The following is a 24893-nucleotide window of genomic DNA, read 5'->3' as shown; positions in this document are numbered from 1 at the left end:
GTGTGTGTGTGTGTTGTATGTGTGTGTGTGTGTGTGTGTGTGTGTGTGTAAGGGTGATCAAGGGGCCCATGTTTGCTATGAAAAGCATGGACAGAAGGAGAATGTTGCAAGGTGTAAACGGCATCATGGTGGATTTAGCGCCATAGCAGAGGATGGGATCTGGCAGAGTTCATTAAGCTCAGAGAAAGTCAGAGGAAAATGACAAACGCTCTCCATGTTTCCCGCCCATTATCTAACCTTACACAAACATCCAGAGAATGTGTTCAAATCAGGTGCAGCAAGGTCGGGCCTTTCTACCGCATTGGTTGAGTGAGTGAGTGAGTGAGAGAGAGTGTGTGTGTGTGTGTGTGTGTGTGTGTGTGTGTGTGGAGGGGGATGTGTGAGTGTGTGTGTGTGTGTGTGTGTGTGTGTGTGTGAGAGAGGAGTCGAGTGAGCAGTGAGCTCAGAATATCCTGAGCAGAAGTAGAGTGGAATGCTGACACAGCATGGAGCCCTTACCGACACTACAGAAGGGAGGGGCCTAGTGCAGCCCAGATCACACACACACACACACACACACACACACACACACACACACACACACACACACACACTCACGTACACACACACACAGAGCATGCAATTAGCAATGGGAAGGTACATTTCTACGTGTGTGTGTGTGTGTGTGTGTGTGTGTTTCCGTTGGACCTCTGAGCCTAAGTACCGCTGTGTTTTAAGTCAGTGTAGAGGTCTGGATAAGAGACAGAGGATTATAGAAAGGCTATGGGTGCTGTACTTCCTATAAGTCCTGCCAATGCGGAGCTTTGTAGAGAGAAGCCTATTTGGAGCGTGTGTGTGTGTGTGTGTGTGTGTGTGTGTGTGTGTGTGTGTGTGTGTTTGAATGAGTGAGTGGGCCATCCTACTCCCAGCAATGCCATGTTCCATGTCGGACACAGAATAGAATGTAAATTAGCAGATTGGCCATCAATTATTTATATAATTGCAATTTCCATGGTGCGACATGGAAAAAGTCTTAAGTGTGTCAACATGAGCCGTGTTGAGTTGTGGTGAGGATATAGACGACTGTTAAATCTGCCAGGTCAAAGGTTTTATACCGTAAGCTAGAGTATATTCAAACCATGCTAATCAGGCTAACACCTTTGTTTTGAAAACCTCTTGGCTTCAACCTCTTCTTCCCCTCCCTGGCTAATCTAGCCCAGTGGTCTAAAGCCCCTCGCTATGGCTCCCTGGTGTTGTCAACACATATGGCAATGTATCACATTTTGCCATCATTGATGTAGGACTAAAGTTATCCTTACATTATCCAATTATACAAATAAAATATATAAACACTTGGTCAACTAAAATGTGTGTCATATGCTACATCACGACCTGGCGCCTCTTTGCCTCAATAGCAGTGGCTTGAGTGAGTGTCTCCCGAAGATAGCTTTGGATTCTAATCTTGTTTGCCTTCATCACCACAACTGCTGACTTAGCAAAAAGTTTGATATGGGGCGAGATGTTGGCAAACAACAAAAAATGTAATGTTGAAAGACATCCGGCTGGGGATGAAAGAAAGAGAGTGGTTTTGGAGCTGCTGTGGAATACAGAGCAGAGCGGAGCAACGATAGTTTTGGATCAAATCTCCAAACTCTACTACGGCTGCTAGTTTCATAAAAGTAGTAGCAGTAATAGCAGCAGAAGTAATAGCAGTAGTAGTAGCAGTATCAGTAGTAGTAGCAGCAGTAGCAGTAATAGCAGCAGTAGTAGTAGCAGTAGTTGCAGTAGTAGTAGCAGTAGTAATAGTAGCAGTAGTAATAGTAATAGTAGCAGTATTAATAGCAGTAGCAGCAGTAATAGTAGCAGTAGCAGTAGTAATAGTAGTAGTAGCAGTATTAATAGCAGCAGCAGTAGTAGCAGTAATAGCAGTAGTAGTAGCAGTAGTAGCAGTAGTAATAGTAGAAATAGCAGTAGTAGTAGCAGTAATAGCAGTATTAGCAGTAGTAGTAGCAGTAATAGCAGTATTAGCAGTAGTAGTAGCAGTAATAGCAGAATTAGCAGTAGTAGTAGCAGCAGTAGCAGTAATAGCAGTAGCAACATTAGCAGTAGCAGTAATAGCAGTAGTAATAGTAGCAGTAGCAGTAATAGCAGTAGTAATAGTAGCAGTAGCAGTAATAGCAGTAATAGCAGTAATAGCAGTAGCAGTTAGCAGTAGTAGTAGCAGTAGCAGTAACAGCAGTAGTAGTAATAACAGTGTTAGCAGTAGTAGTAATAGCAGTAGCAGTAGCAGCAGCTCTATAATTTCTATAGTTCTTTCATTTCATACATGCAGCAAAACCTTGTAGTATTGTAATGGAATTTAAAAGTTAAAATACCAAATAATCATTAATAGCCTACCGCAGCCACCTTGTGGTAAAACATATAAATTCATTCCCATTTAGACCTGTTAGTAATGTTGATAGACTAATAGGCTGTGGTACCTGCATTTAAAGGGCTCAAATATTTTTTTACGGCTCCAGATATTTAGTTTTTCATAGTTTTAACATAGTGTGGACATGGGCCCTTAAATCAGTCAACTCCTCTGACTCCATAACGAACACCATTCATTACAAAGCCTCTGATTTCCCCTCATGTTCACAGAGCATCTCTACATCCCAGCCACAGCAAGAACCTGATTGGTCCCTCAGATGCATCTCTGATTAAAATGACAACTTCATTGAGGAAGGCAAAGACGTATGATCATTGATTAATATATTGATTGACACATTGATAAATCAAGTGACGAATTGAATATTGATTCATTAATGGATTGATTAATGGATAGGACAATTGCTTGCTTATATTGTTTAGCACCTACATAGCATTGGAATCAAGGACACCTCCCAAGGCTAACGGCGTGATATATTACATTTACACGTACAAATCCTGCCACACTCCACAGGGTGACGTTCTCGCCGAAGGAACCTCTTGGTACTGTGAGTCACTATGGATTAAAGACGTCAGCATCAGTAACCTTTTGGGCTCCTCGGAAAACACAAGATTCTAAGGCCTGCTGCCTGCACATCATCACTGTGACATCACTGTGACATCAGTGTGGTCATCATGCCAGTTCATTCTTACTTGCTGCATGACGTTGACATGATGCTGAAGATGCTAATGCTGAAGATGCTAATGGTCATTAATTTCATTCATATGGAGTGAAGTGAATCTCCTTCCCCAACCAAATATAGATTTCTGTCATTAAATCGATAACCTTGCATGTTTATAATTTTTTTTTAAAAACACCTCTTCTCCAGAAGCATGTTCCTAAAGTAATCAACGTTCCTGGACGGCCAGAGCTAGCTCCACCGTGCTATAGGGAAGCTCCAGCAGACTTGAGTTGAGTCGAGTCTGGCTCCTTACCCCAGTCTGTGCCGTCTCCTGAGCTGCGGGCCTCTCCTGCGCCCTCCCCATCCTCAGCGTTCACCAGGAAGTCAAACTCCTTCAGCGCCTCCTCTGTGTCGGGATCATCAGGCAAGGTCAGACGCCAGACCCTCGTTCCCCACCTGACACGCGCACACACACACACACACACGGAGGAAACTTTACTTCAACTGCACAAAATGAGTTCAATCGCACACAACTGATCTCCACATGGTAGTCAACATACAGTGCGGTAACCTACTATACTACATCCTGTACAGCATCGACATTGATATTTCCTATTCACTTTTACACAAATGAAGACTTGCTCCCTTATGTGACTACTGCCTTGACTGTGAATGGCTAGCTAGCCATCATTAGGAGTGTGCTGACGTTAACTACTTGGAGACTCCAAACGTTAATGCATTCAAAGACACATTCTGCTGACTCAGGGTCAGACCTCCTCTGTCCATCTCCTGACCGCGCACACACATTAATAATGGAACAACTGATTTAAAAGCAGGTCCTGTCCCTGCACTGCTCCCGTTTTGTTCAAACTGGGCCAGAAGTAGTGTCCTGGGCTGAGAGTTTAGAGAAGGTGGGGAGGTGTGTTTCACCTTTATTTTATGCTTCTTTATTCTGTGTTTCTCGCGATCTGAGATGTCCTCCATCATGTCGCCTTCCTCGTCCTCGTCTTCGTCGCTGTCGTCAGCGTTTTCTAAGAAGTTAAACGTTTCTAGAACATCGCCAGGATTCCTACCAGGAAAACACATGAGAGCAGATTGCACCTCAGTTAGTTGCTAAAGCCTTACTTCAGACATCGCTCACAAATAAGCATATGAGCTATAAAAACATTCACACAATTACAAACAGTTAAAAAAGCATCCAACTAAGAAGATACAAGTCAAATGGGCATAAATATGACTGAGAAAAAATATGACTGAAAAGTGGGAATGTTTATGTTAGCCATTAGGTACAGGCTACAAAGAAGAGTTGGCGAGTGATCGGGACCTCTTATGGGTTTAATGAAACCAACTGCATCTGGGTATGTGTGTAGGGACTGTCTGTGGGATGGCAGCAAGCGTGTGGCAGATGTTTTGCTGGACGGCAGCAAGCGTGTGGCAATTTTGCTGAAGGGTTTTTCCAGTTGAGCAATGCCTGGAGGCAGGACCTCGGGGACGCCCCTCACCTTTTCATGTCCTGTCCCTTTCTCTTGGCGGGAGACTCTCCTCCGTTGAGGATCTGCTCCAGGTTCTTGCTCTCCACCGAGCCGTTCTGCTCCGAGCCTTGCAGGCCCAGTAAGGAGCGGACCCGCTGCGACCGCACGTCCAGTATCGTGTCCGTGTAGCCTACCTCCTGGAGATACCTGAGGTCAGAGGAACACATATACATTCACCCATTTTGTAGACATGTCTAATTCAAAGCAATTCATAAGGTTGGAATTGCGAGCTACCCTACTAGATCAATCTTAATATCTGTGTTTAGAAGAAGCCTACAGGTAAGTCGGTGCACGGCTTCATGGCTACTAGGATCACATATACAATGGCCATGTAAAAACATTAGAGAGGGAGCCAGCCAAGAAATCTGGCACATCCCAGTCCAGGAGCCAGCTGAGGTAATCAATACATCTAGCTGAGTGCATCCATTTCCTGTATGCATGTTACTCTGGAAGGAAAACTCTGAAGCTAAAGCATTTGTGAAGACGCAAGGCTTACCAGAACAGGTATGCCTAACCGAGACAAAGAGTCTCGACCTTCATTAGCTTAGCCATAAGAAGTTAATGGGAAAGGGAGGGGCTTATGAAGCTTGTACAGGAAGTAATGAGTGTGTGTAACGTAGACCCTCAAGGGTCAAAACACTACAATCTACAAACATTTTCTACTGAAAAAATAACAAGCTGTGAAAGTAAATCAAATCCAAGTCATTTTAGGATGTGTGTGGCATGAGTTCCTGGATGTTTCACAGCATAAGGTAGCTGGATGAATGTGTCCCTTCACTGCTGTGTGTGCGGGTAAGAGATGACAGACTCACTGTCTTAGGAGCTGTCTGCCCTGTTTCCACGTCAACTGGCTGTTCTGAGGAACGGCGGGGACCTCTGTGTCTTTGGTATCTGCCGTCGGGCAAAATCACAACAGTGCAGTCAGCCGTTGGACAGACAAAAATCACACATGCACGTCAAGACGGGTGGCACTGATCAGAGATGATGTGCGCACGTACACATACACAAACAAACACACACACACACACACACACTTACCTGATTCAAAGCTAGGCATCTTCACTTCCCCTTGATTGAGTTCAGTGCCATATTTTAATTTATGGTATTTTGCTCTGAGATACACAAGCACACAAGAGAGATTATACACATATAAAAACACATAACCATCAGAATGTTGTCTTCAGCTTATTCATACATTCAAAATGTTGTGGTGTCCCGATGATGGGAAGTGTTTGTTCTCAGATCAGTGCAACCTGAAACCTTACCTTTCTTGTTTTAATGCATACTCTAACATCTTTATTCTTCTGACCAAGTCGTTCTTTAGATTTTCTTGACCCTTCCTTTCTCCCTGGAGGAATGCTATTCGAGCCTGAAAGACAAAAGGACATACTAATTAGTGCACCATTCTGGGGGCCTGTTACCTTAAAAGTATGCTTTTCCTTGACACAGTTATGGGCCTGATATGTATGAGCCTGAAACATCTTCACAACACACAATGCCAGGTTTACATTTGACCCATCAGTAAACTACATTAGTGCCAGATAGTGAAAGATCTATCGGGCAATTAATGGTGTAAGCAATCAATCACTATTTGCTGTAATTGATGCAACCTTTGTGTAATTGTGAAAGATCTGGTAGTTAAGAGCTAATTCTTTTACAGCTTAATAAACCCATATAAACTGGCAAAAGCCCAATACAGACACGAGGACATCATTAAAGGTCAAGCTAACCACAGTAGGGAATACATTTGTTTCTAGCATAGAGGGTTCAAGTCATAGTTTCTAGCATAGAGGGTTCAAGTCATAGTTTCTAGCATAGAGGGTTCAAGTCATAGTTTCTAGCATAGAGGGTTCAAGTCATAGTCTCTAGCATAGAGGGTTTCTAGCAAAGAGGGTTCAAGTAGTCTCCTCAATCTGGGTTGGTGTTCACACGCTAGTAACAGTCCTTATAGTAAACGCCAAGCACCTGATGATGATCATCAATCCTTACAGTGTTAAAGAGCAACTAAGGTGTTTGGGGGAAATTAACTTCATATTAATTGTTGAATCATCAGAAACCAACCGAAAATAAAGCTCATCTCAGCAAGGGAAAAAAACTATTTTCTGCTGCTGTTGCGTAACTTGGGTAATGCTGAAATAACTACACGCATTTGTGATGAGTTGGAAGGCCTACTTTCTTAATATGTCTCGTGTATATCCTTTTTGTATAACCTAAGTTTATTCATTGATCAACCCAGTTCAAGCAAGTCACCACTGCAAGTTGTCTTTTTTCCATTTTTAATATATGATGTCATCAAACTGACATTAAGTAGAGGTAGCCGTATCAGTAACAGAGACACACACACACACACAGCCCCCCCCAGCACTAATTCTGGACCAGAGTTCATCCACTCTTGAGTAATCTGAAGCGTGCCGTCATATGAGTCACTCCGCACTAGTGCATGACAATGACATGGCAAACGGAGGCCTTTGGCCAAAAAACAGGCCTGCCTAAATCTGTGTGGAGTCTTTAAATTTAGCCTTTTCTGGAAAAAGAAATAGGTTGCCCCAGCAAGTAATTTAGGTCAACTGCGGCGCTTAAAAACTTTCCCCGAACTTAACCTCTAGCTTTGTTTTAGAGTATGCCCTGATTTTTTTAGGACACATATAATAATACGCCATGTGGATGAAGCTAGACTCTTCATCAAAAACTGGAAGCCACCTACAGGTTTCCCCAGCATCTGTGAGTTATCACTACTTCAGATGGGGGAGCCCATAGCCTCTATCTGATCAGAATTCAGTTTCTAAATTGGGCCACACTTGCTCCCGATTGAAGCCCAGGCTGGCTGCATCTGACTCTGGATCGGCTGATGAGTTGGGAACGAAACATGAGAATGAAGTGACCGTGAAACCCGATTCCGCCTAAAAGGTTGCTGGGAGTGGGTGAGGGGCAAGAGAGGGCATGGGGGGGGTGGGTGGGGGTATTTATAACCCACTGGCCCCTTATACTCCATTTGCTCATGATTGGAGTCAGGGTGCCCATGGCAACCCACTCTGTTTGCCAGGTAAACCAGGGGCAAAAACCCCCGAGGTCGTCATAGAGACGGAGTGGGGCGCTATGCGGTCACCATGACGGCACATGTTTGGGATGTGTTGCTTATTTAAGGCAGTCCAGCAGCTCTCTGATGTCGGATAATAAACACATACAGAATCACTATGCTATGTCAGCTTGCATAATTAACAGCTGAACAAGTATTGTACCAATGCTAAGAAGCAAAGACCGCACTATGCTTCTAGGCTATCAGGTAATGTGTGGTAGGTAAAGTGCTTGGCGCATTACTAGTTATTGTAGGGACTAGTGTAACCCAAAGTAGTGTAGTGTTCGATCCGGCAAATAGGAATATCTCTAAGCACAACGTTGACAACAGTGATGTTGCTCTAGAGGTGTGTGGCATTGCAGGAAACAACACTGACTGAGTTGGTAACATGAGCCGCTACAAGAATGAAGTGAGTCGAGAGCAACGTTAGAGAGAGCGGACCACTTTTTCGTTTTGTTCAGAGACTAGACGAAGATTTTTAGACTGAAACTAAAGTGCGTCACGCAAAGGGAGGTAACATGCCACACATCTGTTGGACAAACACTCCGACCTTTTCAGAAGACCGACATGTGATATCCGACTAGTTCACTCCCCTGTTACGTCCATGAAAGAAACAGTGTCCGAAAAGCCTCTCAGCAGCAGTAACATACGTATTACATAGCCGACATATTGGCTTAGTGCTAAAAGTGTTGTCCATTAACATTGGGGGACTCGGTTCACTACATTGATATCAGAGCAAGCCTTTGCCCCATTGATGTCCCATTATTTCTCTCAGGCTATGCGAAGCCATTTAACATTATCCGCAAATCGTTGTGATCACTTCAGAGTCAGACCCTGTCTTTTATTGGTGAGCTCATTTTGAGAAATTAAATTTAGTTTCAGCCTATGCAGCAAATTGTATTTCCTGGCTGCTATGCTAGCTGACTTGCTATGGAAACTTAATAAACAAACAAAACAAAAAAACAACCTTAAACTGTTTAGATGGACTTGAAATGAAATGAACGGTAGCTATCCAACTGACATAACAGTCTCCTCAATTTAACTTACTATTATAGGAAAAGATAGAAACCCTCAAAGTGTCTGTGTAGCTTCACCTTCAAACATAATACATAATTCGTTCATATTAATACACCCTAGCCAACCAGCCTAACTGCCAATTGTTAGGATAGTTCCCTAAGCTAGAGAAAGCTAGGAAGGCTCATAGCTGCCTCCAAGTTGGAATCCACCACACCCGTGACTTATGGAAGACTTAGTGGGAATGTAAATTTGTTATCTATTCCGTGTTGTGTTTACCTGATACATTAATGTATTTTGTATGTGAAAGGGGCTCATGACGTTGTATGCAAATAACTGGGGCGGAGAGGCGGTCACCTAACTACAGAGAGACTTTTTGATCAGGTGTATGCCCCAACCTAGCAAACAAGTTATCACAACATCCCCTGTACCCACAACAGAAGAAAATGAATGCACACATACACGCCAATAGCAAAGTCACAAATGTGACCTTATACAGATAGATTTGCCCATTTAATGTTTCATACTGAATAGGGAGAGTATCTTTTTATTTTTTTGTACAACATTAGCCTGCAATATGACATAGCCCATCCTATTCCTAGATTATGCTATATCTAATCAGTCTCAGGTTTCCTAGGTATGGTTTCGAACAGTATTGAAAGTATCGAAATTCATGACTTGGTATCTTATACAATTCCTAAGTGCCAACCCCATAAAGGTGGTGAGCGCACTATCCCAACTGGATATCCTTGTTTAAGAGTAACAGTATCTTCCCTCACTGGAAGCAGATTAAAAACAAACTCAAAAAGGCGTTATAACTATCAATCTAGATATTACCTAAAGCAAGGGTAGCCAATTCATTTAAGGCATTTTTGAGTTATTTCTTGAAATTCTCTTTACATCCCGACAGCATTGAATAAATCAAATGCTCTGACAATAAAAAGATAATATAACAACGATCAATCTGACAAGATCATCTGTGGCAGTTGCAGGAGTGTAAACAGCCCATTCAATCATTTAATTTGATCTGAAAGAAAAGATTGGATAGCTTACCTGCCTGCTTATCTACCTATCTATCTGCCTACCTGTGTGTACTCTGCCCGTGCATTCATTGAGCGTGACCAGAGTCTTCCGGCTAAGCAGACACAATGCTCGGGCTAGAGGGCTAGTCACTCAAGAATGGCAGAGAAAGTGCGACCAAAATTTCAACTTATACCTACAACAGCATGCACTGCCAATCAAAGCAAGAAAAGAAAGACAGGGGAAGAAAAGGCAACAAACAAAAAGAGGCTGCATAATCAGAGTCAACATTGGTATGGCTTTTCAACAACAACAACAACAACAACAACAACAGTAATTGGCCCTTTCTGGAGCCCAAAGTACTGTACAGAAAACAGAAGAGACAGGTATTGGGAAGCTGAGAGCAGACTATTCTGGGAAGCTGTGCTGTCAGCAGTCGACGAGGACAAGCATTGTGCGAGTAAATCTGGACGGTCAGTCTCAGTACCTCAGTGTGGGGAGACTATTTTCTCTAGCAATGGCGAAGGAGAACCACAAAAGTTCTAGGGCTGTGTACCGAAATGCCTCAAAGCTTAACCAACACAAACTCTGTGACACAAATTTGCAGGCTGTTCACATGCATTAACATGCGTCTCGGGTGAGCCGATCACAAACGCACAGCTCTAAGTACGTCACTTCACACCCGGCATTAGAACGCATCTCCACAAGCGTCTCGAGTCACCGCTTCTAATTGGATCTCACTCCCCTGCGCTACCACTCACAAAGACCAAATGTGTTGCTTTTAAGGGGCTGGGGGTGGCAATGCACTTCCTGTGCCAAGGCAATGCACTTCCTGTGCCAAGACTGCCAGAAAGAAATCAAAACAATTCAGACCGGGGCTTTGGTCGAAGTCAAAAAATGATGTCCTATTTAACTTTAGTTTAAATGTTGCTGTCGTAAAGAATTGAGAGACGGCATTATATCCTTTCCTTCGTGAAGGATGGTCCAGTGTACCCTAAGCTAAAGGAGATAGGAAAAGGGAAGCCCTCAAGCACCTTTCCTTCAGCATTTAGAGAATTTGGCCAGGTCTCATCACGACTGCCACTTAGATACTCCCGGGTCATTTCACTCAGTTAGGAACCTTCCTAGGCAAAAAGAACTATTCGACCGTAGCCTGGGGCTATTCCTTCGCGTTTTCCATGCATAACAAATCGGCCGAGATGTTTGATGCACTCATAACATATCACCATGGGCTGTTTGAAATTTAAGAACAATGTCATGTTAATATGATGCCGTTGGCGCATTAATGAGAACGTACTAATGCAGAGGACTTCAGTTGAGTAGGGAGTCCTTCAGTGTGGTCCAGATCACATTTGCGTACACACTGCTAAAAGAATGTGGCCATCTGAACGTGACCGGATGTCAATGGGTCCTCAATGCATCTTGAGTGTATTTACACATATTTACACATGTACTTAGAGCTGTCCACTTGTGATCGGATCAGGCAAAACATATGTTAACGCCAAGTGTGAACAGCCTCTTAGAAGCACAGTACAATACGTGGGTAACGGGACTCAACATGCCTCCTACTCTCAGTCTGGCTGACAGTTGACCCATCACTTAGCCATAGAAGCCATGGGCAGCAAAGGAGATAAGGACGAAGGGGTTTGAAAGTCAAGCTTGACAGTTCAGTTAACACACCCACCACAGGCCAGGCCAGCTTAGTAGTTAGAGGAGTGGCAGTTAGCATATAGAGCTATAACCTAGGTCTTCAAACCAACACAGCCCCAACAGGTCAGGAGACAACAACGGTGATAACGGAGGGAGATAAAGGGCCTGAAAAGCGACACCGTGGTTGCTGTATTACTGTTGGACAGGTTATTATCTGGTTTGATTTGAGGGGAATTTGTTATTTTCCTGAAGTATGTGGCCAACATAGTTAGCTACTTATATAGCTTAGGTGGCTAGGTACTTATGTAGCAACCTCATGTATTAGCCAACATTAGCTATGCTGTAAGTGTATGTAATCAGAGTACGTGTTCTGCGGTGTCTGCAATGTAGTTGTGATCTGAGTGTTGTTTGAGGGCATTTTCATGTTAGTCAACATTGGCTTTGAACAGTGACGTTTTATAAATAATATTTTATTATTTGTGGGTTTTTGTAGTTGTAAGTATGAGACATGAGTTAGTTGGATACGGTTAGCGATGACGACGATTCACTGCACTCCTCTTCCCAACTCACTCTCTTGAGGACAGCCACCAGCAGTTATCAGGCAGTGCGTGTTCATGTGTTTCGGAGGAAGAGGCTTTAATGGGGAGGCCTGAAGAAAGGGGCTGAGATTTTTCAGTGGTATACTTTTCAAATCTTACTCTGACTGGTTTCACCAGCGTTGCGTACCCTAGCTTTAAGGTATTATTAATCTAGATCTTACTTTATTTCACTGAATGTCAGCCAGAATGGACGGGGAGTTAGTTAAGTCTGAGAGTGGCCCCAAGTCAATGAGAGTGGAGTGCAACTTCAGGATCTCAGTGGGAGGACTGGAGAGCTGCTCTGCCAGATCACCTCACTACAAACCCGGTGGCCTTTCCCTTTCTGGCAGGCAGTGGAGGAAACACTCCAACAGCCCCACACTGCATGTGTGTGTAAGTGTGCCTGTGTGTGTGTGTAAGTGTGCCTGTAAGTGTGCCTGTGTGTGTTATCTGCTGTGTGTGTGTGTAAGTGTGCTTGTGTGTAGTTGGTACACTCGAGGAGATCCACCATGTGTGTGTATGCGCATGTGTGCACAGAAGGCTGAAACAGGTCTACTCGGTAAGTGTATGAGTGTTCTGGACTGGGGTGTGTGTGTGTGTGTGTGTGTGTGTGTCACTGGGCTGCAGTGGGCACTGGGAGGCCTGTGGCTATGGAGGAGGGGTTCACAAGAACAGCTGTTTGCATTTGTCATTGTGCAGAGGACTCGCAGGGAACAGCCTGACAAACTGGCCTCTGGGTCCACTCTAAGAAACATGTCAAACTGTACACAGAACGCCAGCTCACCCACACAAACAAACACAACATCTCAGTACACACACACACACACACACACACACACACACACACACACACACACACACACACACACACACACACACACACACACACACACACACACACACACTCTAAATGTTCAAGTTAGAAAATCAAATTAGCTAAACGAGCAAGCGTTCCCTCAGCTCGTTAATACTGCGCGCGGCCTCTGAGTCACGATGCCGTTCCTGGAGGCTGATGGCAACAGAGGCGAGATGTGAGGTCACAGGCGAGCGAGGGGCGCAAGCGGGCAGGCTCAGAGGGGGTTTGGGGTGGGGGTGGGGGTGGGGGTGGGGGTGGTGGAGGAAGACTTGCTGAGGTCACTGCCCAAACGGAGTGGCTGACAAAAGCAGGAATAGCCACGGTCGACCCAAAGCGCATTCCTCCGGCCTTCAGCTGTCTGATAGCCCCCCTGGGGGCCGTGGCCTCCAGCTCAGGCCTGTGCTCAGACTCGCGTCACAATCCCCCGGCAAAATAACTTGGGCGGGTGCTACAGATGTTATACCGCTCATCATGAAAGAAGGAACCGACAGCGAAGTACTTCTGAATGAAGAGTGGAGAGGAAGAACATAGAGTAGAGTGAGGACCTCGAAACACCTTTGAGGCGGTGTGGAAAGTGCGGATGCCGCACATTTTTTTACATTTCCCCCCTGGGCAGCGTGAGGCCGAGTACACCGGCTCGTGGTGCACTCTTGCTGACATTTACAGGGGGGAACGGGTTGTGCCAAAGCACGGCAGCCTCTGATTACAACACACACACACACACACACACACACACACACATCTAAATACAGGATCTTCCACTCTGCTAGACTTTGGACCACTGGCACAGAAGAATGCAGGGGACATGAGAATGCTGTAACATGAGCCGCTCAGACAAGACTCATGGGGCTTACGGAACAACGCTACGCTCTGGTGACAAATATGCCCAAAGTTCAAAACAAAGAAACTCAACATTATGTTATACTAACAAAGCTTTGACAGCACTAATAGCCACTGACTGGAAAACAAGGACTGCATCTCAACTCCAGAGATCATCCCAAAGCATCCCACTTATTATTTTATCATATCACAAACTCGTGCAATACGTATATGCAAATGTATCCTGAGGCCTCCAACATCTATGTTTGCCCCAGTAAGATGTCTGTGTTTGTTCGAGACCAGCCATCAAACCAACAACCAAAAAGGGAACATTAAGTCTGACATGCCGAGCTGTCTCCCCACTGAACCCAAGTCAAAACTGACCCAAGGTCTGCTCATCTTGGTCAGGGAAGTCTAATGACTTGCAGCCCATGCCTGAATGTGAAGCAGAGGAGCGTCGTTAGCACAGCGGTGAGCGCTGTAGGCCGTGTGGGAGGGTTGCGTGGAGGTTGTGCAGGGGTTGCGTGGAGGTTGTGTAAGGGTTCCAGGGCGAGGTCAGCACATGGGATGGGACCCATATGGTGAGGAGCAGCTGCGGGTCGTCTGTCCTCAGGTCTCACACACACCGCCAGCAGAGGAAACGCTGGTGCTGCATTAGCTCACAACGAGCTGCCATAGAACTACATACGACACACACACACACACACAAGAACTGATGGAGTGCCACACTAGAAAGTGGACCAGGGGTCCTTTGGATGCCTGCCAAGATGTGCAGAACAAATGACTCAAGGTTCTGGAACATTCCAACAGAGCATTCAACTCATGTCTTGAGTGGGTTCCTGTTCAAGAGATATAATAAGGAGGGCTGTGTGTATGTGTAGCCGTATAAAATGTAAGGGGCCGGGCGCAGATCATCATTAGTTGATACTGACGACTACAGCCCAATTTGAGAACGAGGAGAGAGTGTAAAAGGACAGGACAGGGAGAAGAAGGGTGATGCAGAAGACGGCTCAGCTTTGACCTACAAACCACATCTAACCCACATAACAGTGATTTCCCCCGCTGATGTGAGCACTGTGGACAGTGCAGTGATCTACAACGACTAACCAGCTCTCAGCAGAGACTGCAGTCACACAAACACCAAATATTCAGCATTTACCAGAGACACACATTAAAATCAATTCAAGAATAACAAAAATAATGTCAGTTTACGAACACAAGGTATAAGACTGGATAACTATAAACAACCGTGAAGCAACATTATACAAGGTTCTAAACATTATTATACCAAGACAATGGTCTCTATAGGGACAACTGTCTCTACCCGCCATTTGCAGTTTGAACTTCATACGCCATTCAGTTTCAGCCCTGATGGCAGCATGCTCTGAATACTGCTTCCTAGAGCAAGGATGGTGCATCATGGTTGATTAACAGGTTGACAGCGTCTATCCGACTGGAGTGGCAGCTCTGCATCTGAGAATACATGTCTTCCAGGCCTACTCTTTATAAGCAACCAACAGACAAGTATGGATTACAAACAGTTATTAAACACAAAATGACAGACCCTAGGTCTCTCCTTTAGGACAAATACTTCTAAGAAGCAAGAACAGATTTGTCTTGAGGGCTTACACCACTAGTGGTAAATGAAATGGTCAAGTCAACAAATGGCATTCCAAAGACTCTTCTCAGAAAGGGGTAGGTAGCTGAGGTGAGAGTCATGCTCAAGGTATGTCTCATTGTGCAAGTCGGAGCAGGGGGAAACTAAATACTCCAACACTTCCACTTTTCCATGCGGACTTTGGCATGTGATGACACACAATAAGGCAGCCTGGGCCCTGTCATCGCCCACGCATGCATTCCTTCAATCCCATCACTTAACTGTTGCTTCTTGTCAGTGTCAACAACAAAGGAACTAGCACACAGAAATGACATAAACACGCAGTAAAGTTAAGCTCTGAGAAACTGCCATGATTTTTCCATGAGTATATTTCAACATTCATTCATAACAATTAATATGTAACGTCACCGTTCAGTACTATCTGAATCATAACTGTCAGCAGACTGACAACCACAAATCTCAGTTATTGCCTTTCAAATTCATCTTACTCTACTTGACTACGGAACGGTTTCAAGCTCCACCCAGACATCTACTCTTATCTTTGGCCTATATGTGGAAGCTATTGGGAGCGCCACAAAGGGGTGCGGATTCGTCACTTCGATGTGATTAGTGTCCAGTCGCTTAGCTACGTCTGTATTTCCTTTTAATGTAACAGATGCGTCACCCTTTGTTTCAATCCATTGTGCATTCTGCATGTAACAAGTAGAACTAACGTTACAATGCAGGACAAAAGTAGATCAAAAGTACTGGTGATGTCACACTTGAAGGGATTTATACTCAATGTTACATGACTACTGCTGTCGTCTTTCCTATCTAAGACGTCCAGGTAAAATGGCTAGTTGAGTAGCTAACTTTGCTATCTACATCACCAGTCTAAATAAGCCAACCTTTATTGTCGATGCGCAACAGAACGAGGTAAATATTTCACGGAACCCTGTTAATATCAACACAAACATTTGGAAATGGAAGTAAACAAATGGAAGTTAACCCGAATTGTCAACTGAATAACTAACATGGTTACCGACACACTTCAGCAAAATGACTGCTTATCATAGCTTGCCATTCACTAACGTTAATATCCCTGACCTAGCAAACGGCTAGTAAGCAATCCTCAAAATGTTATCCATATGTTTCACACCAAACATTATTATTTTTGAACATATGACGAATACGCCAAAGCCGCATAAAATCTGTCAGCAAATGTTTTCAGAAAGAGGACGCAGCACTTTAGTGAACAGGCATACGCTGCTTAGCTAGCTAGCTAAATAATGACTAAGAGGACCTAGCCAAGCCGACGCCATGTTGACCAAACCAAAATGGCTGCATGAGAGATTAGTTGACAGTCGGTTGGTTGCATTTGAGTTGATTTCTTGTTTTGGAAAATTACGTACTATGTTAATGCCGGGACCCTATCAAATCAGCAAGACTAACGCATTTTCTTGAAATCTGTGGTAAGACCAGATGATCTAATCAAACTCAATATTTCACTGTTCCTCTCAAATACATCGATGACAAACCGTCTAGCTAAGGACAGTACATTATTGCTAGGTGCTAACCTAGCCACCTGGCTAGCACCAAGTTAACGAGCTCGGTGGTTCCTTAGGTGGCAAAGCTTAAGACAGACAGCTATCTGTTTCACATAGATACCGTTATAGAAATAGAACCAACGTATCTGAGACAAACTACAGGGAAAGTTAAGCAACAACAAATCCATACTGTTAACTTGGTTAGTGAGTTAGCTGGTATGCTAATGTGTCAACAATCCAGCCAGCTAACGTTAGCTTGCTAATGTGTGCTATTTGATACCTGGAGCTCGGCCCTCTCCACTTCCCAATGAGCCCTTTCCATTTCGAAACGGGCCCATTCGTGTTGAATGTAGTGTAAAATCCCCGGGATTGTGTATTGCTGAGGCCGAGGCATCTCATCTTGTTGTTGGACCATTAAAGCGCCACCCCCTCCACCGATTTGCGGATTAACGTTGTTATTCCCCTGCTGTTGCTGCTGCTGTCTCGAGGCGGCCATTCCTACTCCTCCTCCGCCGGGGTGTTCATCCATTTTTTTAAATAGGAAAGTCTCAGTTGAAGTAACTGGACAATTTCACCCAGTACTTCTTTTCCAACGGAAAGCGTTGTAGATGTGCAAGACAACTAGCGCCTCTCCCTGAGATGTCTCAGTGGGTCTTGGTAGAGGCGGCGCTCTGTTATGGATTTGATGTCAGCGCACGGATTTGCCGGCCGCCATTAGTGCGATCCTTGGATGAGAGTCTCCTCGCTCACTGCGGGGGTGAGGAAGAATTGGCTCGCACTGCATGATGGGACGTGTTCACCCAGCCCTCTCTCTCTCAGTCAGTCATCCAAATACAGCAGCTGGGCGAACGGCGAGCATGCGTGTGGCGTTGTGCTGTGTTAAATCCAAAGATGGGTTGGACACAAACTTGTGACATAAAATGTGCCCTCCAAATATGTATAGTCTGTGTCCAAGTGAAGACAAATATAAGAACAAACACATTCAAAGGAGAAAAGAAAACGATCCTCATGAATTTGCATCAGGCCTACTGAAGTTAGCACTTGTAGCCTCGAATCCACATCGCTAGGATCTTTTCTGAACCTTAATCTTCATTAACAAAAAAAAAACTTGCTACTGGGAACCTTGAGTCCTACTAATAATCTAGACTTCTAAATGTTATGAGTACAGTCAAGAAGGGTTCTTCAGTGGGAAAGAGGAAAATAAACAACATTCTAGATCGCACCTTCTGTATTAATTTGCAACAGTCTGAAAGATAATTAATTTCTCTTAGCATAATCATTACAATATAGCCATACGTAAATAGGGATTGCGTAAAGCCATTTTCATATTATGTATCTACTTTTTGGGATTTTTATTGTGTCTTTTGATAACCCTGTTAATTCTTACACAAATATTCTGCGCTGTAGGGTGCCTGTCTATCGGTAAGATTGTGAGCTGACTCAGGTGCATGTAAAGTCAAAGATCTGCAGAAACTATTGTGCTGTGCTCATAGTTTACTAAGGTACTTTGGCTTGCTGACGAAGCTCTTTACAGCCTCTTTTCTCCAAAACAGTTTCAGCACTGTGGAACGATGTCATTGTCAGTGTATTCTATCCGTTTTAAGACACTGTGTTTATTCATTTGCTTTCATGGAATTTACAGAAAATAGTTAATAGTGTGTTAATGGCAAACCTTTCAAGTGTTTTTTTTTTATTAGGAGAAGGTTTATAGCCATAACAAGACAAGGCATATGACTGAAATATTCTAATTCCTGTTGCATGTATCTCTCCTCTCAGCAGGCTATCCCCACCAGACCATCATGATCAAGTTCTTCCTAATGGTCAACAAGCAGGGACAGACTCGCCTGTCTAAGTACTACGAGAACGTGGACATCAGTAAACGTGCAGCACTGGAGGCAGATGTGGTCAAGGGATGCCTCTCACGGCGGAAAGATGAGGTCGGGTGCTTTTGTGCATGACTGAATTTTTCCATGCGCAGATACTACTGAATTTAAAGCAGTGCATAAGTACAGAAAACAAGCTGAAATGTACCCTTTTGTTCTCTCTAGTGTTCCTTTGTGGAGTATAAAGACTACAAACTGGTGTACCGGCAGTACGCAGCCCTTTATATTGTGGTGGGCGTCACAGATACAGAGGTGAGGGATGGATGCTCATTCTTCTTCTTAGTACTTAACTTGCACTTACAGCAGTTACATTCCTGCACTTTTTTTTCTATTTCTTATGTAAGATAGTATTTATTGTTACACTACGTCTCTATTGCTCATAGCTTGACTGTTCTCTCCCTTGTACGTCGCTTTGGACAGAAGTGTCTGCTAAAAGACTAAATGTAAATGTAAATGTAATGTTCTTGGACCTAGACCATAGACAGCATCTGACTACAGCCATTCAAAATCTTCCCAGATCATATGCCCGATATTTTTGTGGCTTTGTATTATTTAACTGTCATAGTTTTAAGATTAGACAGTCAGTTACACCTCTGGTAGGTGTGTGGAGTAGATCTGATATAATTTACACAAAGAAGTAATCCATTGTTGATGCTGATTGATCTACTAGTATTTATCATGTTACAAGATATGGGTTCTACAAATAACTCTTTCCCAGTGGAAGCTGCGTATAAGTTTGACGTGTTTTGTCAAACAACCTTCAGGGTTCTTGGAAATGGATACCTGACTATAAATAAACGGATATTTTTCATCCTATAGAACGAACTCTCCATTTATGAGCTAGTGCACAACTTTATTGAAGTCCTGGACAAGTACTTCAGTCGTGTGGTGAGCATTCTTTTCCTTCAATTATTTGTTGTCTAAATAAAGCTTTAAAAAGTCAAATGTGGATTGAGTAATAATCTGAATATTTCCTTCCCCTATACAGAGTGAACTGGATGTATCCTTTTACAAAGCTGGGTCATGGTGTTTTGTTATTGATTAACTTGAACACACATTCGGTGACCTACAGAGGAGTCACTACACGTGGCACAAAGGACTGCATGTTCTCACCCTCACTACACATATATACACTAAACATATGGGTTAGGGTTAGTGCTAATAAGGTCACCTCAAGTGCAGATCACTTACATAACTTCAGGATGATTTCTAGTCTTGCGTAGATCAGGACAAAGTGAGGACTGTTCGGTCACAGATATAGCAAAATATTGGCAGGACTCGACTTGCATGAAATATGCTTCTCCCAGTTGTTTTCAATCTAGTTGTTTTTACTCCAAATAGTACAACTCCCATTACTGTGTATGACCCTGCATTTACTTTCTGCTTTACGGCACAAACACACATCGATCCATATTGAAAGCGGTTCTCCTTCACCCCCGGGCTCAGATCATGTTTAACTTGGATAAAGTGCACATTATCCTGGACGAGATGATCCTGAACGGCCACGTGGTGGAGACCAACAAGAACCGAATCCTGGCCCCCCTGCTCGTTCTGGACAAGATGGTGGAGAGCTGAGGGTGAAAGCCTTCCGCTGGTGATCGGGGAGACCATCCTGCCATTCCGTGCATGCTTTGACAGGAGTGGTCCTGCACTGCAGATGTGGGCCTATGCCCAAAGGGACTCCTATGCAGCCATGCAGTGCTTTTAACAATGCTGCCTTTTCACTATATGAGGTTCTCACCGGAGTTTTTAAAAAGGTGTAAAACATGCTAGCACAGCTGGTGAGAATGTCAGATGAAGGAAGGAAAACCATAACGATAATATACTTTGCAAACATTTTTAATGATTTTTTTTTCGGAGCATACACATTTGAAAATATTTGTTTACTTCAAACTGCAACTTGAGTTAAATAAATGTTTATAATATACAAAGAAAATACAAGGGAAAGCATAGCTTGCTTCTTTTGTCTTAAATGTGCCTTGCACACAGAACCAGTGTTTTTTTTGTCTCTAGCTTTATTGTAAAATTACACAAATGCACTCAGGGACTTTGATCCTTGTAGCTGGGCAATGAACAATCAAAACATACTCACACAGTAACAAAAGCTAAACAAATACGGAGGGGGGAGGGGGGTAAGCTTTTGCATGATTGTATGCCGTAAGATTAAGTAAAACGAAAAAAAAGAAGAGAAAACAAAATCCTAACAGTTCAAACAATGCAGGCACTAGTAAAACTTAAAACTTGTTAATGGGGGCGGTTGGGGTGGCGGAATGCCCAAACACGGTAGTATCAGCTCTACAGAAGCAGGTGTCTCACTGGTCCCCCCCCCCCCCCCAGTCAAACGGACCAACTGAGCTCTGAGGGAGAGAGAGAGTGATGAAGAGAAATGCTGTCAGAACAGTGGCAGCAAGAAGAGGGGAGAAAAAGAAAAAAAGGGAAAATGGAGGGAAAAAAAAAAAAACCTTGGGGGCAGAAAAAATTAAACTAGGTTGAACTTTACACAGATGCTCACAGCCAGAGAATGAGAACCAACACAGCAGCAGAGGGCGTGGCCAGGCCACCTGTCACTCAAGCCCTTGGGCAGCCCTGTGCCAGAGAAACAGCATATGGGTGTGAGTGCGTGAGAGTGTTGGCGCCATGTGTGTATGTGTGTGTGTCTGTTAGGGGGGGAAGGACCCCTTCGGTATCAGTAGCTAGTAAAGTCAAACATGGAGCTGTTTTCCTTGAAGTTTTTTTTCTTTTTCTTCTTCACCAAGGGCCATGAGGAAGAGGAAGGGAGGGGGAACAGGGCTTGGTGGGAGAGCAGTAAATATCATTAGAGAGCAGAGCTGCTTTTTTTTTGTTTGTTTGTTTGTTTGTTTGTTTGTTTTCTGCGACAAAACACAACAGGCTTCACCAGCAGGGGGAGTCAGTCAGTCATGTGTTAAACGGGGGAGGGGCTGGAGAGGGGCAGGGCAGGGCCGAGCATGCTCAGTTGAGGTGGAAGCCCTTTTCCATGGTGGCGGCCAAGAGGCGTTCCCTCATGATGTCCTCAGAGGAGTACTCTGGCAGCTTCAGGTAGTGCACACACGTGTTAACAGAGGGGTAGCTGGCATCAGTGGCGTCCACCTGAAAAACCAAGCGCACAGGGTCAGCTGGCTGCCAAACCAAAAACGCCATGGCAACTAACACAAACAATTCAGTAAGGAGGCTTGGGCGATTCCCTCCTGGGTATACAAAAGATCAAACAAGACTAAACTGCCTTACGGATACACAAAACATTTAAAACAAAACTCTGCGAGACAAAAATCGTACAATCATTGGTTACAACTCCTGCCACAAAGGTGTCCTAACATGCTGATCTGCGTATTACTCGTTAATGGGAAGTAGTGGAGGCCTTTCCATACCTTGCGGACGATAGTGAGGCGTGGGTGGAGGTTGGCGAGGCCGCCCGGGGGGAGAGTGGAGCAGCCTGTGGTGAACTGCAGGAAGGCCTTCCTCTCGTCGGAGGACATCCCGCACAGCACCCGCACAAAGCGCAGAAAGCCAGGGCTGTGGAAGGATGCACAGAGTTAAGTCAAATCCAGCCTCAGGCTACAGTTGACTTTTAAGGTCTGCTGTTCCCAATAAGATCGAGCAACACACTGCAGCCAAAGACGGCCCTTTTTTGTGTGCGAAAGCCTCAAAACCTAATATGAATTACACGTGGAAACACATGGCAGTCTTGTGAACATCATGCCCATAATAACAACCTATCAGCTGGAACAAGTCATAATTCTCTGAGCCGTCTCTCAACAGACTATTATCTGACCATACGCGGTTGCAGCGGTCCCTAACATGTAAACATGTAAACATGTAGCATGTTTATTCTTTAGCATAAATGAAAACAGCCGTTAAGGGAACTTCATCTAGGGCTCTTGCCCCGATCCCGTACCTATCTCTTGTGTAGCCCAGTTTGGGTTCAGTGTAGTTCACCACGTCTTCAGACGTCCAGGATGGAGACTGGTTCCCACACAGGATCATCTGCACCTCCTTATGACTGAAAGAGCTCAGCTTCTCCATGGGGAAGACCCTGTTAAAGCCCTCTGAGGATTGGAGGTAATGGAGAGGACATTATTAGGAATCACAACCGTTATGAAAATCAAGCAGCGTCACATTTTTAAAGCTGTGGCAAGATGTTCATCCAACGAGACGCACGCGACGCACACACACACACACGCACACACACACGCACCTCTAAATGCCTCCATCTGCTTCTGAATGCCCCTGTGCATGCAGAAGTCAAACACCAGCTCCACGTACTCCTCCGCGTTCTCCATGGTCACCATCTGGGAGACGAAAAATCACAACATATTAACAACAAAACAGATTAACGCATTATAAAAAAAAAAAATCACCAGTGGTCCATCAACGTGAAGTGAAATCACTGCTAATTTAGAGGTCAATAGTTTTATAGACTGTGCATTCCTAGCTAAATACTTTACTAGAGAACCCTCGTCACATGGACACATTTGAACCAAATTTCAATGTTCAACAATATGCAAGTCGTATAAGGTAAACACATTCCAAAACACATTCGGAAGGTCTTGTTTGGCCACATACCTCGTCCTCTCCGTTGGGCTTGAGGTCCACAGCCGCGAAGCCATGTACTTTGGATGAGGGACAGAACTGGAAATTTAACCTGTTAAAAAACAACAACAACACCAGGCCAAAGAATGAGGAAATCTTTTTGCAAGACTTGCGCTCATCTTGTGTGGTGTGGACCTAAGTCTAATGCAACAGTTGGTTTCAATAAGAATGCGGACAGAAGGACATCTAAATGGGCCTTGGGCCAAAGATAGCCTGTTTGGATTTTTCTTCATTGTTTGAAATCTGATAGTGGTGCTGACACAACACCAGGTATTATATGAATATGTCAGTGTTTGTGTGTAAAGTTCCATAGGTAGGCATAGTGTGTGTGTGTGTGTGTGTGTGTGTGTGTGTGTATCTCCTTACCCGAGGTCCTCCACGCAGACTGGGGGCCCGGAGCCCATGGGGTTCCTGAGCATGAGGTCCTGCAGCCTCGTGTTCTTTTCGTCCTCGCTCAGCGTCTTGCTGGTCAGGAGCAGCCTCCTCTTGACGGCCAGCTCCTTGATCTCGCGCAGGAAGTGTGCCCGGTGCGGGTTCACCAGCTCAAAGTCGTCCCACGTCAGCAGGCCGTGGTACCAGGCCGGTGGCTTGGGCTTAGGCGGGTCCAGGATGAACTCGCACTTGGAGTCCTCGTCGAAGCTGCCCACGGAGTAGCAGTCCGGGCCCTCCTCCGTGGACGTCTCCGACTGGATCTCGGACAGGAAGTGGCGCTCGCTGAGCGTGGAGTCTATGGTGGTGGTGGTGGTGCTGGTGCTGAGGCCACTGCGGGAGTGGTACAACAGCTTGCTCATGTTGCTCTTAATGTCGCCCATGCAAAGCAGCTTGAAGAACGGCTGGGAGATGGGCAGGTCCACCAGCCGGTTGTCCTGTATGCACTTGGCCAGGAAGATGCCCAGGAAGAGGAAGAGCTTGGTGATGCGGTCCAGCTGGTCGCTGTCCTGGGGGAAGGGGGCGGGGAAGAGGCCGCACGAGCGCTGTACGTAGTAGCCAGGAGGCTTCAGGCCGCCGCCCAGATCCACCTAGAAGCGCACGGAGTCACAGGGTTAAGGGATCATGCTCAACTAAACAGCTCAATGAAGCCCAGATCCACCTAGAAACGCACGGAGTCCCAATGCCACTCCAAGCTTTTTTTTAAAAACGGGAAATCTCAGTAACTTACGACCCCTCGGTAAAGATTAAAGCATGCATTCAGCATAATGCCGCTGTCGCACTTTATTATGACCATGTCTGCAACACCACCTTGCAACAACCAAAGAAAATGTGCCGACTGTATACGCAATGGAGTATCAGCTGTATGTAACACACAAGGAGTGTAAGTGCTTGTAGGAACATTTATTTTGAATATCATCTTAAGCCTACAGCCTTGTAAACAACCGTTCTACCATGACCACTGTAATCAGTCTCTCTGCTGTGGTCTCGTTAATCTCACCCAACCCTATCCCCTTTGGTCCTTGTAATTAGCTGAGCATGTCTGGTGGAGCCACGGCTGTGTGTGTGTGTGTGTGTGTGTGTGTGTGTGTGTGTGTGTGTGTGTGTGTGTGTGTGTGTGTGTGTGTGTGTGTCCGTGTGTGTGTGCAGCGGTACTTGCCTGGCGCGATTCATCGTCAGGGAAGTCGTCGTCACAGAGCCAAATGCCCAGAAATGT

At 44.7% G+C, this 24893-nt stretch overlaps 3 protein-coding genes across 4 annotated transcripts; 1 reads left to right on the top strand and 2 right to left on the bottom strand.

Moving 5' to 3' along the window:
• Window positions 1–3246: 3246 nt before the first annotated feature.
• Window positions 3247–17587, bottom strand: LOC122132254 (striatin-3-like). Its single transcript, XM_042707088.1, is given in 8 exon segments — window positions 3247–3490; window positions 3492–3524; window positions 3999–4137; window positions 4571–4747; window positions 5413–5491; window positions 5639–5712; window positions 5866–5969; window positions 17038–17587. Coding segments are annotated over 8 exon segments (1014 nt in total). The 5' UTR covers window positions 17287–17587; the 3' UTR covers window positions 3247–3331.
• Window positions 16299–20576, top strand: ap4s1 (adaptor related protein complex 4 subunit sigma 1). 2 transcript variants are annotated; one of them, XM_042707091.1, is made up of 6 exons: window positions 16299–16682; window positions 18537–18694; window positions 18806–18892; window positions 19460–19528; window positions 19629–19640; window positions 20087–20576. In XM_042707091.1, exons 2-6 carry the CDS (start codon window positions 18557–18559, stop codon window positions 20213–20215), a joined length of 435 nt encoding a protein of 144 aa, XP_042563025.1. In that variant the 5' UTR covers window positions 16299–16682; window positions 18537–18556; the 3' UTR covers window positions 20216–20576. The 2 variants fall into 2 exon arrangements, with proteins under 2 accessions (XP_042563025.1, XP_042563024.1); XM_042707090.1 differs by having other exon boundaries at window positions 16300–16682; window positions 18534–18694.
• Window positions 20464–24887, bottom strand: LOC122132255 (E3 ubiquitin-protein ligase HECTD1-like). The gene is made up of 7 exons (XM_042707089.1): window positions 24837–24887; window positions 23615–24267; window positions 23222–23300; window positions 22854–22947; window positions 22554–22704; window positions 22027–22171; window positions 20464–21748 (listed from the first exon to the last, which is right to left on the bottom strand). Exons 2-7 carry the CDS (start codon window positions 24058–24060, stop codon window positions 21611–21613), a joined length of 1053 nt encoding a protein of 350 aa, XP_042563023.1. The 5' UTR covers window positions 24061–24267; window positions 24837–24887; the 3' UTR covers window positions 20464–21610.
• Between the last annotated feature and the right edge of the window lie 6 nt (window positions 24888–24893).

The sequence above is a fragment of the Clupea harengus genome, unplaced genomic scaffold (assembly GCF_900700415.2).
Source record: "Clupea harengus unplaced genomic scaffold, Ch_v2.0.2, whole genome shotgun sequence".
In the NCBI taxonomy this organism is placed as follows: domain Eukaryota; kingdom Metazoa; phylum Chordata; class Actinopteri; order Clupeiformes; family Clupeidae; genus Clupea; species Clupea harengus.
This window is presented reverse-complemented; position numbering and strand designations above follow the sequence as displayed.

Excerpts from the sequence above, each read along its gene's own strand:
- ap4s1 (XM_042707091.1), top strand. The coding sequence starts at position 18,557 with ATGATCAAGTTCTTCCTAATGGTCAACAAGCAGGGACAGACTCGCCTG. Across the intron at positions 18,695-18,805 it reads TCTCACGGCGGAAAGATGAG|TGTTCCTTTGTGGAGTATAA; the intron begins GTCGGGTGCTTT and ends TGTTCTCTCTAG. Across the intron at positions 18,893-19,459 it reads TGGGCGTCACAGATACAGAG|AACGAACTCTCCATTTATGA; the intron begins GTGAGGGATGGA and ends TTCATCCTATAG.
- LOC122132255 (XM_042707089.1), bottom strand. The coding sequence starts at position 24,060 with ATGGGCGACATTAAGAGCAACATGAGCAAGCTGTTGTACCACTCCCGC. Across the intron at positions 22,948-23,221 it reads AGCCCAACGGAGAGGACGAG|ATGGTGACCATGGAGAACGC; the intron begins GTATGTGGCCAA and ends TTCGTCTCCCAG. Across the intron at positions 22,705-22,853 it reads GCAGATGGAGGCATTTAGAG|AGGGCTTTAACAGGGTCTTC; the intron begins GTGCGTGTGTGT and ends TCCAATCCTCAG.